At 41.3% G+C, this 19,957-nt stretch overlaps 1 protein-coding gene across 1 annotated transcript; it reads left to right on the top strand.

Moving 5' to 3' along the window:
• Positions 1–1,617: 1,617 nt before the first annotated feature.
• HSDL2 (hydroxysteroid dehydrogenase like 2) lies at positions 1,618–19,537 on the top strand. The gene is made up of 11 exons (XM_058043632.1): positions 1,618–1,657; positions 4,417–4,580; positions 4,992–5,090; positions 5,219–5,333; positions 9,863–9,966; positions 10,907–11,005; positions 15,888–16,082; positions 16,589–16,660; positions 18,023–18,211; positions 18,644–18,772; positions 19,243–19,537. The coding sequence occupies exons 1-11, from the start codon at positions 1,641–1,643 to the stop codon at positions 19,353–19,355; spliced, it is 1,296 nt and encodes a 431-aa protein (XP_057899615.1). The 5' UTR covers positions 1,618–1,640; the 3' UTR covers positions 19,356–19,537.
• The last annotated feature ends 420 nt before the right edge of the window (positions 19,538–19,957 follow it).

The following is a 19,957-nucleotide window of genomic DNA, read 5'->3' on the forward strand; positions in this document are numbered from 1 at the left end:
CCAGGTGTTTCTCCTGCAGGTGCCTGTGAATGTAGATGAAAGGCGGCTCTCTACACACAGTCACTACGGCTCACTTCCATGGAGAACACCGCAGGCATGAGGCTTACAGCCTGGGTATGCCAAATGACCAACGCACTCAAGCCGTGCATTGGTCATTTGGGCTGAGTGGCTGCAGGGAGAATGAAGGAAAAGCATGCCTGAGGATCTTAGCAAAGCACTATCACTTCCGTCTGTGCTGGATGTCAACCCTGGCAAAGCAGGTGGTATGGGAGACGTTATGGAGGTTACAAAGTGCTCAGACAGCCCTTGGCCCCTTTAGCCTGCTCTCACCTCAGTCATGCAGGAGTCTGCAGCCCTGCAACACTGTGAACTACAGTGAAGGGAACCAACAACCACCATTATATTAATACACAGGCTAGTTCATCTAATCAGGGCTCACTTTGATTTCTGTTGAAGTCAGTAAAACCATCTGTCACAATTCTTCCAGCAGGTTCAGATCTACCAGGTGATTTCCCCTTCTGCCATCAGCTCTCTGTGAAACCTGAAGCCTTCTCAAGGTGCTGCACAGAATCTCTGTGAGAGCTGAAGGAGGAAAGACAAGCCAAAGGTGGAACCTGGTGGAAGATTTGCTAACCACAGTAACAGGTGGTCAGCATGGCAAGCACGGGAGGAAGTCAGAGTCTTCACTGGGCAACAGAGGGAGGACAAGGAAAAGTTATACATGCAGGGCACAGAGGAGAGGGATGACCTTGAAGTTATTGTGAAATAAGAGAGGTACTAGTGGAAGGATGAAGGACAGGATAGGTGTGGCTGGGTGAACAAAGACACAGGATCCTACTTCAGGCTATCTAATAAACAGGGAGTCACAAAATCATTAGAGTTGCAAGGGACTTTTGGAGATTATCTACTCCAACCGCCGTGTCAAGGCATGGTGACCTAGAGCAGATGACACAGCCCCCACAGGCAGCCTGTTCCAGTGCAGTGCCACCCTCAACACAAAGAAGTTGTCATGTTTCAGTGGAATTCTTGTAGTTTAGTTTATGGCCACTGCTCCTTATTCTGTCTCTAGGCACCACTGAAAAGAGTCTGGCACCACGGTCTTGGCATCCAGCTTAGAGATACGCATATGCATTAAGGAGATCCCGTCGCACTCATCTCTGGACTAACAGGCCCAGCTCCGGCAGTGTGCCCTCAGAAGAGAAGGGCTCCAGGCCCCAAATCGCCTTAGTGCTCCCCCACCTCACTGACTGCAGTAGCTCCCTGTCTCTCTTGTCCTGAGGAGCCCCGAACTGGACACAGCACTCCAGAAGATGAGACGGAGGCAAAGCTCCAGTGATTTGAGTGGAATTGGCAGGAGACCAAAGCAAAGTTTCATACACACGACGGGAGAACGAAAGGATACGGAAAGCCTTCCAGATCCATTCTTCATCCCGCGTAGGCCTTTCTCCAGTCTCAGGTGAGCTCGCAGCCCGAGCCTGGCACCCGCGCTGTGCCCCAGCCCCCGGGCAGACCGGCAGGGCCCGGCGGGGGAGCGGCCCCGGCCCTGGTCCCGGCCCCGCCCCGCCCCGAGCGGCCGCGGCGGCTGCGCAGCGGAGCGGCCCCGGACCTGCCCCTGCCCCGGCCCGGCTGCCCGCGCCGCCATGCTGCCCAACACCGGGTAAGGTGTCCCCGCCACGCCGGGACGGGGCTGCGCCGCCCGCCAGGGGCTCTCGGGACGGGCGGGCTGCGGCCGGGGCCGCTGGGGGTTCGCGGGACACCCTGAGCGCTGTCGCCGTGCGGGGCGAGCGGGACCCGCAGCGGCCGAGGGCGAGGAGCTGTGGCGGAGGACACGCGTGTCCGAGGGGCCCGGGCAGCACCCGAGCCCTAGGACGAGCAGTGCGGGTCGTACAGGGGACTTGAACGGTGCCTTATGCAAGGGAAGCAGTTACTGGAGGAGTTTAATGTAAATTAGGCAGTGTATCAGTAATTTCATATGGAACATTTTTATTAAAGTATAATTGCTTATTACTATTAGTATTGTTGTTGTTGCTGTTTTTGTTATTATTTTTGTTATTGTTGTTTAGTATTATAGTCTTTTACTACTGTCTTACCTGGCAGCCAAATTTTCTTCCTGTATAGGATCTTAATTTAGAGGTGTTTTCTGCCTTTTGGCTTTTCAGATAACAGCTGGGAAGATAAGTTATTATTAGTTCCTGTGTGTTATAAAGAGGATTATTAAATTCCTAGCATCTGTGTAAGTCATTAAAAGTGTCCCTGATGTGACCTGAAGGTCTTTATTGGCAGTCATCTGTGGTGGGAAAGGAACCGATCTTGTTTTGCAAGATTGTAGGGCACAGATGTGAATTTGATGTTTTCTGTCTTATTAGCAGAATTCAGCTCTTAATGGAAGTGATGCAGATGTGACCTTCACAATACAGGTCATAAGATATTTTAGCCAGGCAGATGTGCTTTATGAACTTTAAACTACTGGGCTGCTAAGTGAATTAAGAAAGAAATCCTTAGTCTTGCGAATATGACTAACCACCAGCCTCTGACCCTGACTAACCAACTAGTTTTTTACCTGTCATTTGCACATGCATTCAGATCATGGCATCGTGTCTTAAATATGAAGCAAAAATACTATGGCCGTGTTGAAAGACTTGCATTCACCCACTCTCTTAAACAAAGGGCCTGCTATCCCTACCAGTGTAGCAGAAGTCTCTGAGCTTTTGATGTCCTTCACAAGCTTCTGCTGCAGGTGAACTTTGATTTTACTGGCACCACCCCAATGTGCCCTGGCAGTGTTTCTAATTCCTTCTTTGTGGCCTGTCTTTGCACCCACTCCCTGTATGACACTTTTCTTGGGAGCTAAGTTCCCTGCATAGTCCTGCTGGTCTCTGGTACACTTTCTTGTCTTCCTGAGTAGATCACTCCAGCCGCAGGCAGGGCTTAAAGCCCTATCAGCTTTTCTCTGCTCTTTTCTCCTCCAGAGCTGCCTCCTGCTGGACCCCTCTTCTAGGGGGTCCATTTGCCTCTTCTCTGACAAAGGTGAATTATGCTGACCTCATATTGATTGGTTGAAGGAGGTAGAAACTAGGTTCTGACCTTACTTCACTGACTTTTACACTTTGACTATGTATTCCACAGTTTAACTTTCCTCACTGTGTGACTGAGTTCATATCAGTAGATTTTTGTGGTTCACTCTTCTGTTTAGATATTTTTCTTCCTGTGCCTTTCTAAGACTCTAAGACTCTAAGATTTTGCAGATAAAAGCTGTTTGAAATGACATCTTCTGGACATGGTTGACTTTCTGAGATCCTGTAGATGCCTACCTAGCCTTGCCGCTTCAGGGGAAGAGGCGTCTCCCCCTTTCTGCCCCATTCCAATTTTCTGCCTTTTGAAAGCAAACATCCTCCTAGAGAGCATTTAAGTGCTCAGATTAGAGGGGAAAAACATACCTGAAACCAGATGGGGAGAAACAATACTAAGTTTGGCCCAGTCTGAAAGGAAAATTAATGGAAGCTCAGAGTGTAAGCTTTTGTAACATTTATGGTGTGACTTTTGTGATGCAAGCAAAAATTGACGTTGCTGTTGCACATAGTTTATATGAATTCTTCAACTGAAGTTAAAATCTGAACCTCCTGCGTTTTGCTAGAGTGTTACATAAAGAAACATGACCCTTATGTAAAGCACTGAAACACACATTCCTTCATATGCAAACCTGTTGTCTAAAAGACTTTATCATTGAATATGTTTGTGGAGTTGATATTTGTCTTTCCAAAAAATCAGGGATACTGTGTTAGCCAGACATCCTTCTTAAGCTTTAAAACTTGATAGTTTCTCTCAGTTGATTGGACCTGTTTATGGGAGGATCCACTGGACTACACACAGTTACTGGGAAGCTGTTGAGTATGGAGAAAAATTTAAGAGAAAAATTGCCATTTCTGAAAATAAAGCTTCTGGCATTTGCATATGGTGCTGTGGTTCCAGACTTTATACCCCATTGAGACATCAGTTTTTTGTATTTAGAGCATTGTGATTAATAGAATTCAGAGATCTGTGTAGGTGTGTTGTCTTGTTGGAAACTGGCATTTTGTTTTTACAAATTACTTCTTTTCCATTGCTGAGAACATAGCAGCTCTGTTGTGATACAGTGTGTTGGATCTTTTTACAAAAAGGGAGAAATGTAACTGGGTAACTTTCTTTGTAGTGTTTGCAAACTTGGGATGTGGTCTTACATCAGTGCACTTCTCTGTAGCTGTAACCATCCCTTTTGTGTTCTTTGGGCTGTTTTCTTAGTAAAAGGGTGAAGGCGTTTTTCTGGCTGGGAGACTGTCCTAATTACGTTTGCCCTTAGAGTCTGATAAAAGTCAAATGATTAACAGCTTCTGCTTTATTCTTCTCTTCTTTACTGTCCACTTTCCCCTTCACCTTTAGGAAACTGGCAGGATGCACTCTCTTCATCACAGGTGCGAGCCGGGGCATTGGCAAGGCCATTGCTTTGAAAGCTGCCAAGGACGGTGCCAACATTGTGATAGCTGCCAAGACAGCTGAGCCCCATCCTACTCTTCCAGGGACTATCTACACTGCTGCACAAGAAAGTAAGTTGTTACAAGTGAAGGTGCTTGGCTGAGTGTATACCCTTGCTTAATTGCTGTACCTGAGTGGAAAAATGCATAGACTCTTAAGTTTGAGTTCACCTTTACTAAATTATGCTTAGTGTTTCTCTTGCCTCCCAGGAATGCTGTAATGCTACAGTAATGAAGATGGATGTATATATATAAATGTAAAAATGCTATGCTACTTGAGATGTATGAAATAAACATTTGCAGTGCTAAGATACTGTTTTGGCTTCCCTGTTCCTCATATGATGTGTTAAAAGGTCACAATATGAGAGTGTGATTTTCAGTGCCATCTTGAAGTTGTCATTGCTTGAGAGGTTCTCAGAAGGTTTATGTTAGTTGTCCCATCTGAGAGCAAATTTTTAAATGTTTAATTTTTTAATTGTGCAGTTGAAGCAGCTGGAGGAAAGGCTTTGCCATGCATTGTTAATGTGAGAGAAGAACAGCAAATCATTAATGCCGTGGAGAAAGCTGTTAAGACTTTTGGAGGTAAGTTAAGGTGTGGGGGAAGGCAGGCATTAACAGGCAGATTGTTCAAACAAAGAGAAAAAAGAACTGCCTGCCTTACTAATTTTTTTTCTTTAAATGCTAATGTGAAATGGCTTACTTTAAAACAGGGATTGATATTTTGGTGAATAATGCAAGCGCCATCTCTTTGACGGGCACTTTGGAAACAGCAACAAAGAAGGTCAATCTCATGATGGATGTCAATGTACGAGGAACCTATCTTACGTAAGTGCTGAGAGAAGGAAGCAAAGCAATTGTAACAGAATGCATGATGTTATTTCAGTTTTTCTGAGAAATTCTGTAGCTGTCTTACTGTCCTAGAATTTGAGTGCAGATATTCTGCATGTACTCACAGGAAATTGGTCAACTGATTTGAATTAATATTTCCAAGAATTATTTGCTAGTTGGAGTAAACAGAAACGTTATTACTGAAGTCATTAAATGTTCACAAGCCCCTCCATGCATGTAGGAAGAAAAAAGTAATTTCTTTCAAATGAAGCTCCAGCTTGGCTTTGTTAAATGTTGGTGCTGTTTCATTTCAAGCAAAATGACTACATTTTTGCATACATCAAGTCAATATCTTACTTGTCAGCTTTCTTCTCATAAGCTTCTTTCTCATCTTGAGAAATGTTGTAAAACTCACCATACTTAAAAGAGAAATGTTGAACTTGTAACTTCATGATCCAAAGTGTTCTCCTCCTACTTTCAGCTTATCAATTCTATTGTTTATTTAAATGAACATACTAAGATTTGATTTCACAATTCCTGGGTTCCTTATTTTGCACATGCTAGGAGGTGGATTTAGCCGGTTGAATCATCATTACATTTTCAGGATGTCATTTAAATCACTGTCTTAAAATGAAGACTTGGATTTTCACAGGGTTTATAAAAAAGCCCATAAGATGATGGAGATTCTCTAAATCCAGATGTTGCTTGCTGTGATCAGAAAGCTTTGTATCAAAGTATCACCACAGAATTGTAGAATAGTTTGGGTTAGAAGGCACCTTTAAAGGTCATCTAGTCCAGTACTCCTGTCTAGAACAGATTGATTGTCATTCTCCTTTCTGCAGATCAGTCTGGTTCCCAGCTCTTCATAAATTGCTGAATGGATTCAACTGTATTGCTGTAGCAAGTTCCATCTTCTCCTCCCCATCCAATAGCAGCAGTGAGTTTCTTGATGTTACATCTAGCTATTCCAAATTAATGGGGAATTCTTAAACTGTATTTTTAGTTCTGTTCTACCTTGAAAATATTAAAAATCAGGTTCTGTGTGCTAGAAGGGGAAAAGCATAAGAAAAATCAGCGCCTCTCAAGGGAATGGTCTTTGTCATTGTTTTTGTAATTCTCAGTTGAGAAAACCTAGTGAAGCATTTTTGCCCTTTTTTCTCATTGCTTTGTATGTTAAATCTGATTGTAATTTGTAGAGACCTACTTTCAGTTTAATGTTCAGAAAATTTCAATAGCTTATAAAAAAAGGTGTGGATTTTTTGCCTGTGTAGAGGTGGTACTAGGAAAGATTCCCCAGCTTACAGAGTATACCTGTTGACATAGGATCATGGAATTGTTAAATCATGGAATGGATTGGGCTGAAAGAAAGCTTAAAACATTTTCTACTTCCAAGGGCTGGAAGAGACCTTAAAAATGTCTGCTTCCAAGCCCCCACCATAAGCAGAGGTATCTCCCATATACCAGGTTGCTCTGAGCCTATCCAGCCTGACCTTGAACACTTCAATGGGTGGGGAATCTACAGTTTCTTAGGCAACATGTTCCAATGCCTTACCACTCTCAGAGTAAAGAATTTCTTCCTAATATCTAATCTCAACCCACCCTCTTTCAATTTAAAGCCATCCATTCATCCCCCAGCCTGTGCTGATACTGGGAGTGTCCTGACCCAGGTGCAGCACCTGTTCTTGGTCTTGTTAAACCTCATGAGATCCCCATGTGCTCACATTTCAAACTTGTCCAGGTTCCTCTGGATGGCATCCTGACCTTTAGTGGTGTCTACAGCACCACTCAGTTTGGGATCATCTGGAAATTTGCTGAGGGTGCTCTTGATCTCTTCATCTGTGTCATTGATGGAGACATGGACTAACACTGGTCCTAATACCCACCCATGAGAGACACCTCCTGTCACTGATACCCATCAGGGTTCTGATCCAATGACCACTACCCTCTGGATGCCACTGTCCAACCAATTTTTTATCCACTGAACAGTCTGCCCATTAAATCTTCTCTCCTCGAGTTACATAAAAGGATGTTATGAGGAACCTTCTCTAAAGCTATACAGACTAAATGACACCTGTAGTGCTACCCTTGACCTCTGGTGTAGTCCTTCTGTCGTAGAAAGCCTTTTGGTTGATCAGGGAGGACTTGCCCCTGATGAAGACCTTCTGACTGTCCCAAATCACTTCCCTGTCCTAGGATCACCTCCTGATTCTAGGAGGATCTGTTCCAAGATCTTCCCAGGCATGGAGGTGAGGCTGACAGGTTAGTAGTTGCCGGGGTTCTCCTGTCCACCCTTTTTAAACATTGGTATGTTTCCCCTTTTCCAGACACTTGGGTCTCCACCTGATTCCACAAGTTTTCAAATATAGGGAGTGGCTTGGCAAACTATTCTCTCAGGACTGTGAGGTGCATGTCATCAGGCCCCAAGGACTTGTGTATGTTCAGGCTCCTCATGGTCAGAGTCCTCATCTTCACTTAAAGTGGGAAACACTTTGCTCTCCAAATCCCCATCCTTCTGTCCATCTACTTAACAGGTGTGGGAAGAGAAGTTGCCATTGAAGACTGAGGCAAAAAAGTTGAGCCCCTCAGCCTTCTTGCATTAGTTGCTACCAATGTTCCAGCCTTGCTTATCCCAGGGTATATGTGTATACATTTTCTTTGCTTTCCTTTGCTGACTGACAGATCTGTAGAAGCCCTTTTTGTTATTCTTTGCATCCCTTGTAAAGTTCAGTTCCAGTTTCACTTTAGCTTTCCTCACCCCGAATGTATACAACAAGTCTGTTTATTCTTCATAGGATACTTTTTCCCTGTCTCCACTGGCTATGCACTTGTTTCTTGTCCTTTAATTTGACCAGCAGTTCTTGTACTCTTCTATTCCAGTCTCTTGCCTTCCTTGCCAATTTCTTTGCCATTGGGTCACTAGCTCTTGTGCTCTGTGGAAGGTGTCCTTAAAGATCTGCCAGTTCTGTTCTGCTCCCTTGTTTCTGGAGGCAGCATTACAAGGGTTCCTGCTAGCTAACTCACTGAAGAACTGGAATTTTGCTCTTCTGAAGCTCTGGGCCCTGACTTTGCTCTTTGCCTGACCCATTTCCCTCCAAACTGTGAAGTCCATCGGTGCATGATCACTGCAGCCCAGGCTGTCTCCTGTCGTGATGTCCCTGATTAGCTCACTTAGGTTTGTGACCATCAGGTCCAGAATGGCATCCCTTCTGGTAGGGTTTTTACCTGGATCAAGGAGTTATGCTCCATGAATTCCAGGAATCTCTTGGGTTGCCTACAGTTTGTTTTGCTACTTTTCCTTCAGACACTGGAGTGTCTGAAGTCTCCCAGGAGGACAAGAGTACGTAAGTATGATCCTTCCTGTAGCTGGAGCAAGAGGGTCTCATCAATAGGCTACTCTTGGTCAGGGACCTGTAGTGACACCAACCACATGATTCCCTCTGTTGCCTCAGTTTCTTACCCACAGGCTTTTACCTGCTCATTGTTGTTGTTCACAGGTTGTTCTTCAGAGATGGCTCATCACACTCAATGCACTTGTTGAAGTAGAGGGCAACCCCTCCATCCCTCCTTTCTCCCTTGTCCCTTCTGATCAGGCTGTAGCAATCAATGGCTGCAATTGAGTCATGGGATTTATTGTAACAAGCTTCAATTATGGCAACTAAGTTTCTTGGTTCCTATGCATTAAGAAATTGAGGCATCTGTTAGTGAACCTTCCACTGAAAAGAAATGAGACCCAAGACAATTAAGGAGGTGGTAAATCATTCACTTTACTACTACTATGGTGATTTTACTATTGAAGGTGGTGAAGTTGTTCCCTTTGTGGCTGAGAGTCTGCGTGGGTCCTGTTGGAATTTTTGAACTGTTGGTCACTAATGTGGTGATGTTTTCACCCTGTGAAGCTTGATTAAAAATTCTCAAGCAGAGATAAAATATAAACATGTGCCCTAGTGCTAGAAGTGAAGTCAAAAGACAGTTTCTGTAAAGCAGAAGTTCCAATTTACAGAGATGTGTGAATTCAAAGTAGAAATCTCTTAAAAGAGAATAGGGTTTCAGTTTTCTTTGGAATATTTGTAATAGCATTCTGCTATGCAGTATTATTTCTTCAATATGGTTTTAAAGAAGAAATAAGTATGGGATCAGAAGAAAATATTTTTATGACTACGTGATGCTCTACACTGTTGATTTTCATTGTTGCCTTAGAGTGTTTTGTTGCCACTACCAGAACTATTATAAGGAGATTATGGCTTCTGAGTATCTGGAAAATTAGCTTCAGTCAAAACTGATGCACTGATTTGAGAATGTGGTCCAGTTTGCAGGAATGAGTACTAGGCCTGAGATTAGTGATCTTTGACAGTTTTGGTTTTTTTTGTTGTTGTTCTTTACATCAGTTAAATACTTGATATGAGAAGAGGCTTTGTCTTGGTCTGTTGTGAAAATACTGGTCTACTAGTATTGTTTTTACTGTAATTATAGGTGTTCCATAAAATAAGAGGCGACTGATTTGTCTGAATCTATCTTCTATTTTTTAGGTCTAAAGCATGTCTTCCCCACTTGAGGAAGAGTAAGAACCCCCATATCCTGAACCTTAGTCCACCGATGAATTTGAATCCCATGTGGTTCAAAAATCATTGTGGTGAGTAGCTTTCAGAGCCTTTGTTGGTATTTTGTGAGAAACAAGTAAGTACCTGGTGAAGTGTGCAGTAGTGCTAGTGCAGAATGCCAGATCTTATATCCTTAGCACTGCATACAGACTGGCACTAATGGTTCCTCACAGCATTTTGTACCTGACCTACAAGAAATTGTTTTGTGGGAAAATGTAGGGCAGGTTTCAAGGCATCATCCATGCTTTTTGTTTTCAGGGTAAGTCTGTGATTTTTCTATGGGAATTGTTAGGATTACATATTTTCTGCTCCAAATAGAGACATAAACCCAACATTTATTTTCTTACTGATTCATCTTCCTGTTTTTTTTAGTATGGATAAAGCTCAGTGTTATCTTTTAATAGAGAAATTATTTTGAGATGGAAAAAGAGCTCCATATTGTGTTGAAATTAGTGTTGCTCATTTTAAAACTGTAGTAAACCCTTTCCATTTTGGACATTTGTCATGTTAAACTCCAGCAAGTTCCAGTTCTTTTCCCAAGTTTCCATTCTCAAAGTAGACAGGTAACAAGGATATAGAACTCCTGTTCCCCACTTTTTTTGTCTATAGGATTCTAGTTTGGTTCTTAACAGCTGCTATGCCTTAGGCATCTTAAAAAAAATTGATCACTCTTGTCAGTGTAGCCTGCATAAAAAGCATGACAAAATCCACCATGCAGGTAGGCTTCAGCTTTCTTTTTGGCAGAACGTGTAGTTTTCATTTTGTTTGCAGTGAAAAGATGACAGACTACAGTTTATAGCTGATGGAGATAGCAGGTAGAAGGGAGAGATTTTAACTCTAGGAAAGTGCTATTTTTTCTGAAAGCTCTGAATTTTCCATATGAGCCAATTATTTGTTTTATATTCCTCTTATAATTAAAATTAGATTTTACATAGAGTCTAAACTTTTCTATTTTTTCACTTCTTGTCTTAGCTTATACCATTTCTAAATATGGGATGTCCATGTGTGTCTTGGGAATGGCAGAAGAATTTAGAGGAGAAGTTGCTGTCAATGCTTTATGGCCTAAAACAGGTAATTTTTTTTTTTTTTTTTTTAGTATTACTGAAATACTGACTTTCTGCATTTTTTCTGCTAAAGCTTATTTTATTGACACTGAATATACTTCAGACTTCTTCTGGAATAGATTCAAGCAGTTCTTTTATGTGTTATCTTCTTTTATATATGTTGTGTTCTTTTATATATGTTATGAGCAGTTCTTTTATTTTATTTCTTCATCCTCTATGGGTTCTGGTTTTCACTGTAGTTCTCACTAGACTGTTGTCACTTTGATCTAAACTCATCTTCATCTAGTTTAAAACCACACAGTTGAAGTGTGTGTGTGGTGTTTGGCTTGCCTGTGCTTTTTCTGATGCAGCCAGTGTTTTGGTTTGGACAGAATCACAAAAATAATTGTATGCTTTAATGAGTGGGTATTGAACATCTGTGTATGTAGTACTTTTTAGAATTCCTTGCTAGTTAGACAGCAGGAGCTTACTGACAAGACAGATACCTCTGTACATGCGGAAATAATTTTTAAAAGGCCTATTCCTGGAAGTTTTGGCACAGTGCAATTCTGTGAAGAGCTTTTCGCAGAACCATCTGATTGCAAATGACAAGAAATTAAAGAGCTCTCTGGAAGAAAAATAGCTCAATGCTCCCATGTTGTATTAGCTTCAATTTGCTTTGTGTGGGTCAGTGAGGATAAGGACTGCTGTTGGAGGTTTGGCCAGCTGTTTGCCAAGGAGGCCAGTCTCTTTCCCCAGATATATTTATGGGCAGAAATTATACAGAGTGTTAAAATCAATACCATACAGAGGGTAATCCTGCCCCTTAGTGGTGTGCGCCCAGTCATTGTGTTAGAAAACATTACAACAGTGTTTATTTCCTTAACAAGTGCAAGGAAGGAAGAAGGAAGAGGAGATAAAAATATGAACCAAGATCCTCTTCTGAGGATGGTGCTCCTGTTTAAGAAGTGTTTGTACACAGACACTTTTCAACGTTCTGCTGTTAGGAATTGCAAGCCCCTTTCAACCTTTAGTGGGAACTGTAACTCTCTGATCTACTTTCTCTAAGGTGAGAAATGTGAGAAAAACTTAACTATTTCAGACAAAATCAGCCAAATTTCTGTGCTTGAATACTGTAGCTGATCATCAGTTGAACAGTTGGGTTGGTGTGCCTGACAGACTTGGTCCTTTTTCATTGGTCTGGATGCTTGCATCTTAAATGCTTCCAGTAAATGGATGTCCCATAGTCCTGCTCACTCTGTGAATTCTACCCACAGAAATTTTTTTGTAAGGGATAGACTTTTAAAATTATAATTATATCATTCACGAAAATTACATCATCACAAAACCTGTACTATTTTGAAGACAAAAGGTCTTCATTTGTGATATACTGAAGGCAACTACATGCATAACTTCAAAATATGGATTGCCTTGTGGTGGAGTCAAAGTTCACCTTTCAGGTTTCAAGTCTGTGTTGTATTTTTTTTGTTTCTGAGGCAGTTAAAAGAAATGTGCACTTGTTTCCACATACTTGCTTCTTGAATGCCCCGGGAAAACCTCAAAAAATTTTCCATGGAGATTTCTCAGTATCTATGTCATTTGGAATAGAACCATGAAACCTGATTCTTCGTCTTTAGCTCCCTAGATCCCACCCATACCCTTTGTCTTGTCTTTAAAATGGCACTGTTAAATGGGTTTTATATCCCCTCAGAATCCAGTAAGTGGGAGTAACTTGGTTTCTCATTAACAGAGGTGACCTTCTACCTACCATTGTATGGTTTTTGGTCATTGACTGATTTAACAATGTATATTTTCTATGAAAATTAGGGATTGTAAAGGAATTAATTCAGATGATCTCATTCAGATAGAGAGACATGAAACTGCAGACTACCAATTTAACTTACTTTTTCATAAAAAGGGTGTTACAAGATTGCCTGTGTCTTGTAAGTACACACTTCATATGTGGTATAGACAGATTATGTGGATCCTCCACAGCTTTCTTATTCTGGATGTGCTGGAAAAACATCCACTACTATTGTGGAAATGAGTCAGTGGCTTTATGGGTCCTGTTAAAACCTAAAGAATTTTTTTCTGCAGAGACCAGCTGGTTATAATAGGTATTTATTTTGCAACATGGCTGTTTCTCCTGCCCACCTGAATAATTTGACCTGAAAAATAATGGCAAGGGAAAAATGAACCTGTGAGAATTTCTCCACCCTTTCCACAACGGAAACTTTTTCAGAGGGGCAGCTAACTTTATAAGCAGGTTACATTAAGACTTGCATCGCATAGTTGAATACACTATTTCTTTATAGTTTTGTCTTATGCTGCCGCACTCCAAGAATCAGTAGTAGTACCTGTGCCTCAGATGTCGTCTGGTATTAAAGAATATTTTTGGTGCCGTTAATAAGCTTCTATAAAATCTGACATTCTTAATGTGAGGAAGTGGGAAACCCAAACCAAATACAGTTATATCATTCTCTTGAGCATTACATTTCCATTGTGTCCTTGGTAACATACCCATACCTGCTAAAGTAAGAAGAAAACACTCTGGGAGCTGCTATTAGTTACAGAGTGCAGCTGATACTTGTTCCCCACAGGATCCTGCAGAACATGAGGCTTGGAAGTGCAGGAAGATTCAATTTACAGATGAAAACTGTATATATTCTAATAAATGCTTTTTAAAAAAATCTATGTGAGATGCTGCAAAGAAATTAAAAAAAAAGTAATTAAGCTTTTTATAAAATCAAGGGTCTACAAGCAGAGCTTTTTGTTTGCAGAAATCATGCCTGCTCATTCAGTGGTGCCTCCATGAAAACTGATGTGACATAAAGTATAAAAGATAATAATATGTGAATTCTCCAGTACAAAAAAATGTGCTTTTGAAAGGTTTATCTTCCAAAAGTGATAAAGTTAACTTCCTCCAGAGAGGCAGTGTTACAGACTTCCAGGGTATCTGAAATACAGTTGCAAAGTTCTTAATTTAAGAGCCAACTATCATCTCATACAAACGTGATTACCCTCAGTATTAGTATGGATGCCAGGATCGGTTCATTAATCTGATTCTTTAAACACATGAAGGTATGTTGGTACTAAAATGCCAGAGTTCTCCATTTATCTAAAAGTGAAAGAGGACATCTGTCAAAAGGGCAAGGGGCAGTCCCATCACCAAGAGAGCAGAGGAATACTACAGGTGTCCTGGGACAGAACTGGAAGTCTATTGATGTGCATTAGAGGCAAACCTGCATCCTTTATATGAAATGAATATAATAATGTGCAACCAGACTACGAGGCAGTACTGTTTGAAACCTCTTTGCTTCAGTCTATGCAGATAGGGTGACTGTGCTCAGAAGAATAATAGTTAACAGTAACAGAGAAGTGACAGACCTGTGGGACAGGGAAAGTGAACAGCTTAATGAATCCTCAGAATAAATATATTTGAGTTAAGAGAACTTGATAAATTTCATCATAGTATTTGACAAAAATATTCTCTGCACTGTTGGTAGCTATTAAAAAAAATAAATCTTGCTGGGCATATATCACTTCAGAAGACAAAAAAAAAAGCAAATTTATTGATTTCCTTAAAGATGAGAAAATGACCTAGGTAGACCTACACGTATGTGCAGTATATCTATTTGTCACTTTTTATTTAGTTGTGTGTTTGTAGCAGTTCAATTGATTTGAAAAAAAAAGCAAACTGAGGCTGCTTAACAGTAAATGAAACCTAGAAGCTAATTCTCATCACAGAAAACTAATGTAATGTAGTCAATAGGGACATGTACACACGTCTGCACTCTCCTAGGGTACACTTGGACAGGAGCTCTCAGGCCAGTGCTTAAGATTTTGGTCTTTTTTTCCCAGTATGTACTTTAAAAGGTGAATGAATGATCCAGTTCAGATACATGTGTCCTGCCCAGTGCCTATTTTTTTTGCTATTTACAGAATGTTGTGATCGTTTCTGTACCAAAATTGCTGTTACTTTGTGTGGAATGGAAGCACTGAAAGGAAGACAAAAATTTATCCTTCAAGATTTATCCTTCTGCTTCCCTGATGTTCTGGCCTGATATGTAGGAAAGGATTTGTGAATCTGCCTCAAAACTTGAGGGCAGAGTTTTGAGTTTTAAACAGCAGATGGGAAAAACTAATGAAGCAGAACATATGAGGGGAAAACAGTAAGATGGCAAATGTCAAAAGCTGCAACCCGATAGTTTTTCCATGGAATAGAAAGAAAAAAAATGGAATGGATACCTCAGCCTGCAAGAGCAAATCACAGACTTAGAGAGCAGCATGCCACAGTTTTAGTAGATCCAATGAGAGAAATGTAAAGAAGACTAGTAGAATGGTGCAGAAGTACCAGAATTGCTTAATAAAAGAATCAGAAGCCTAGGAGATGTGGATTTCATTATTAGGTCTAACACAGCCTTTCTGTGAAATACTGGACAAGTCATGTGAGGGTTTTGTTATTTGGTTTATTAACTTAGGAGGAGCACTTTAGTAGCTCATGGGAGTTATCAAAAAGACTAAAATTAAGCATCAAGACTTTGAGTGTGATAATCACCAAAGCTAATTCCTCTTCATAACTGATGTGTCATACATTCACTTTCAGGAAAAATGTTGTCCTGTTAGTTTTTCATGTCCTGAACAACTATTGGAAAACTGGTGGGCTGACAAATACATAGAGGGAGGTGACTGTCAGAAAATGTTCTGGCATTTTTGATTCCTGTGATAGTTTCATGGATTTTTACTGTTGCTTGTAAAGAATTATTTATTGGTTGGAAGTATTTCACAGCTTCTGTCTTCTAGTTTCCTTTTGCCTGAAAGGAAGGTAAAGCTTGTTTACCTGTGAAAGAAATGAGAATTCTATGTCATGAGTGTTAAAGCTTTGTTTTCTTGCCCTCTAAACTTTCTAGCCATACATACAGCTGCTATGGATATGCTGGGAGGAGCTGGAATAGAAAAACAGTGCAGGAAAACAGACATCCTGGCAGATGCTGCATATTGCATTTTGACAAAACCAAAAACTTTCACTGGGAACTTCATTATTGATGAAGTTTTGCTGAGAGAAGAAGGAGTTAAGGATTTTGATGTTTATGCAATTGCACCAGGTAAAGACATCTTTTAAAGGTGAGAAATAAATTCAAGAAGGAGGGAAGACTATATGGAGAATATTAATACACTTTTGTTTCTTAGAGTTCTTAAATTAGTTTATAAAAATGTTGCTTTGCCTCAGCTTTGAGAACATTCCTTAGTAGAAAGGCCATATGGATCCACTGAGAGTTTAATAATTAAATGTCTATTAAATTAAATTAAGAAATTCTTTAATGAGAAGAAAACCTACCTGCACTGTAGATGTATATATTACTATTTAACAGGTAATGAGATAGATTTTTTTGTTGTTTTTCTTCTCCAATGTTCTTCATTGCAACCTTAGAAGCCTTCTAGGGCAGATTTTAAATGAAAAAAATTCAAAACATGTTACTTCATGCCACATTTTTCCTTCAAATTTTAACTGAGATACAGTACTACTTGACTGTAGTTTCAGATTAAATGGATTCTTACTGTGCAAATCTGATTTACTTGGATCTATTAATACATTTTTCCTCCTTCTTAGGTCACCCTCTGATGCCTGACTTCTTCTTAGATGTTGAAATTGACACTACAGCTACGAACCAAGAAGGATATGGTAGGGAAAGCACTATGTGTACAAGTCCATAATTTCCATAATTAATTTCAAGTCACAATAATGAATGCTCTCTGGTTTTTTTTTTCCCCTATGAATTTGGACTCCAGTCAAGCTTTTTTAGCAAAAACCATTTTCTCATCTGAAGAGTAAGATCTATGGAAATTACTATGTAGTTAAAACTGGGGGAAAAAATCATACCTCTTGCAGGACTTCCATGGTGTAAAGTCAGTGCATTATTTTGAAGAATTCTTCTTTAATCATCTGAATTGTGGTAGTAGGGAGGTCACAGGTAAGTATTGCTGGAAAAAGAAATTAGACTGCAAACAGCATATTTTGCAGAAACAGCATATTTTGTGGGAATATCTCCTTTCCCTTGCTCATTTATACAAAAGAATATGACAAAAATCCTCCATGGCTCCTTACATGAAATGTGCACAATTTGCACATTTAAAATAGCTGTTGGGTGAAACGTAGAATTTTTTTTAGAAAAGCATTGCTTTTTCTTTTTCAGAATTGGTTTATGTCAAGCTGAAGGGCAACTAAGAGTGCTGAACTGCTTTTATAGGAGTTTCAAAATAGGGATAAAGCCAGGGTAGAGGAGGCAAGCTTGGAAGTGTTCCTTTCTTGTGGAAAGACTCCTTGAGCAGTCACACTAGGACCATTCTGCCAGGGACAGATGGTGTTAGTTCCTTGGGCTGCCAGTGCAGGTTATTCTGTAGGCATTCACAGAACAGATCTAAGTATTTTTGATACTGAGGATACCTAAGAGACTTTCAACAGCATTTTAAGGGGCTGTTCCACTTGATTGGCTTTGTAAATTGCAGAAGCTTTCATTTATTTCTAAATGTGCATGCTCATTGGGGTGAAGTAAGCCACTGATCAAAGCAGTAAATTTATTTCCACCTTAGAAGCTATTGCAGAAGAATTTGTAAAAATATGCATGTTCTTTAAAAGATAGACAAGACAGAAGTATTTTGAGATGAAAGCAATGGCCATTAAAGACAAAGATTTTTTATTTTTAATGTTGTGTAGTCATGTATGGATTACATTAGAAAACTGTTGTGTGAATGGCTGTAATGACCTGTAAGCAGTCAAAATTAGAATTTTGCTGTGGTTTTATTTTGCTTTTCTTTTGCTCTGTCAGGAATCAAAATTTATCACAGAATTACATTTAGAGATGTACAACTATTCAGATTCATGGTGGAGAAATTATCCTTTATGAGTGTTAATACTGAAATAGTAAAAGAACCACTTTTCCTACTTTGAAGCTTAAATTCTTTCAAATGGAGTTCTCTGCTTATGGTTCTACATACACTTTTAAAGTGGTTTGCATTTGAAAGCGAAAAGTAATCTTTCTCATAGGTGCTGCCAAAGAGGAGAAGAAATTAAGCAGATCCCAGCAGGAAGGAGCAGATGCGGCCAAGGCAAAGACAGAATCTGCTGCAGCCATGCCATCGGGTCCTGTTGCAGAGACGTTCCGAGTTATTCAAGGGGCAGTGACTGAGGAGTACGTGAGAAGTACTCAGGGTGTCTTTCAGTTTGAGCTCTCTGGTAAGCCCACCGCTTGTGCAGCCTTGCCTGGCCAAAGGCCCCGGTGTTTTCAGACAGAAACGCTCTGAAGCTGGTCCCGAAGCAGGCGGGCTCCTGTTCAGTTCCTGTGACGCTGGTGCCGCAGGCCCGCTGGAGCAGCCCCGGGCGCTGCTGTCCCTCTGTCCCGGCGCTGCTGTGGCCGCGCTCGGGGCGCTCTCGGGGCCACGGCAGAAGCGCCAGCTGCCAGCGGCTCTGGAGCAGAGCGCGGCCTCTGGGCTCTCCTGCCCGCGGCCCCAGCCCGCGGCGCTTGGGGCGTCACGGGGACAAGAGGTGACTCCTGGCAGAGCCCCGCCAGCGTGCGGGCTGCCACGGAGCCGCTGCAAAGGCACGGGACAGAGAGGGAGGGCGCGGCAGTGCTTGCTGCCTTCTCACCGCGCTTCGCTCTCTGTCCAGGCGACGGTGGAGGCACTTGGTATATTGACCTGAAGACCAAGGGTGGGAGCGCTGGCTTCGGAAAGGCTCCCGTGACAGCTGATGTGGTCATGAGCATGTCGAGTGCCGACTTTGTGAAGATGTTCGCAGGTGAGGGACAAAGGCCTTTGTCAAGGGCCACAGGTACCGGGAGAGCCAGAAAAGCTGTCCCAGAAAAGCCTCTGCTGACAGGGGAGTAGAGAGGCTTCTCGCTCTGTGGTCTGGGATTGGAGGAGCTTTCAGCTTTTTGTGGCTCTGGGGAGAGTGCAGGCAAGAACTGCTTGGATTTTTCTGCACTCCTGCATCCTGTGAACAGGAAGAGTGCAAAAAGTTACACTGCTTTTATTAACCAGGTGCTGACATTTTAGCAGCCAGTGTATCTTCAGAGAGAACCAGTCAATGCATTGGGCTTGTGCTCTGCACATGTCTGAGCAGCGTCTCCTAAATGTGCCCTGCTCGTACCAGGAGGACTTGGTAGCAGTATAGATGCTAAGGTTTCACTGTGGTGGCATTACTTTATCCTGTGCAAAGGCTTTTTCCACTTCCTTTGATATTCTGATGATTCTGTTTCTTCTTTTTAGGTAAATTAAAGCCAACTCTGGCCTTCATGACTGGAAGATTAAGGATTAAAGGAAACATGGCACTAGCAATAAAACTTGAGAAGATGCTTTCACAGCTTAATTCTAAACTGTGAGGGGAAACCCTACTAGCACAACAGTGGCCTTTCATATATAACTGCAATGCTGTTTTAAATTTTTTGGCCTTGTTTTTCTGATGCAGTATAATACTGTATAATACTGATAAAATGTGAGGTTTTTATAGAAGAAATAACTCAATCTCATTCAAAAGATGTCCATAATTAAACTAATTCTGTCTCAAGAATGCGCTTAGTTTCCAGGTGTTTTCTTTATTTCTGCTCCTCTGGGTCACTGTAGGACATCTGAAGTGAGTTTTTTCCCTCGTAGTTGATTTTGCACATATATCCCATGGAAAAGGTGGGTTGAGAAATGTCACCCTGCAGATCAGTGCTACAAGTGCTATGCCAAATTAACTAAGCTGGCTTAGTAGTAGAAGTAATGTAGTCAGTTTAACAGAGCTTTAGTTACACCTGGTAAATTATTATCTCAATTTTTTCTCTCCTTTAATGAGTTTATTACCTACATGTATTATCTCTGTATTGCACTAAGGCTGCACAGCCATACTGAGTGATGAGCATGTTTTCTTCTTATGCAAATGTACGCTTACAGACATGCATGCTCGTGCTGTCTCTCTTCTACCCCTCTACATCCCTGCAGC

The sequence above is a fragment of the Melospiza georgiana genome, chromosome Z, assembly GCF_028018845.1.
Source record: "Melospiza georgiana isolate bMelGeo1 chromosome Z, bMelGeo1.pri, whole genome shotgun sequence".
Lineage (NCBI taxonomy): Eukaryota > Metazoa > Chordata > Aves > Passeriformes > Passerellidae > Melospiza > Melospiza georgiana.

Excerpts from the sequence above, each read along its gene's own strand:
- HSDL2 (XM_058043632.1), top strand. Across the intron at positions 11,006-15,887 it reads TGCTTTATGGCCTAAAACAG|CCATACATACAGCTGCTATG; the intron begins GTAATTTTTTTT and ends TAAACTTTCTAG. Across the intron at positions 18,212-18,643 it reads CTTTCAGTTTGAGCTCTCTG|GCGACGGTGGAGGCACTTGG; the intron begins GTAAGCCCACCG and ends CTCTCTGTCCAG.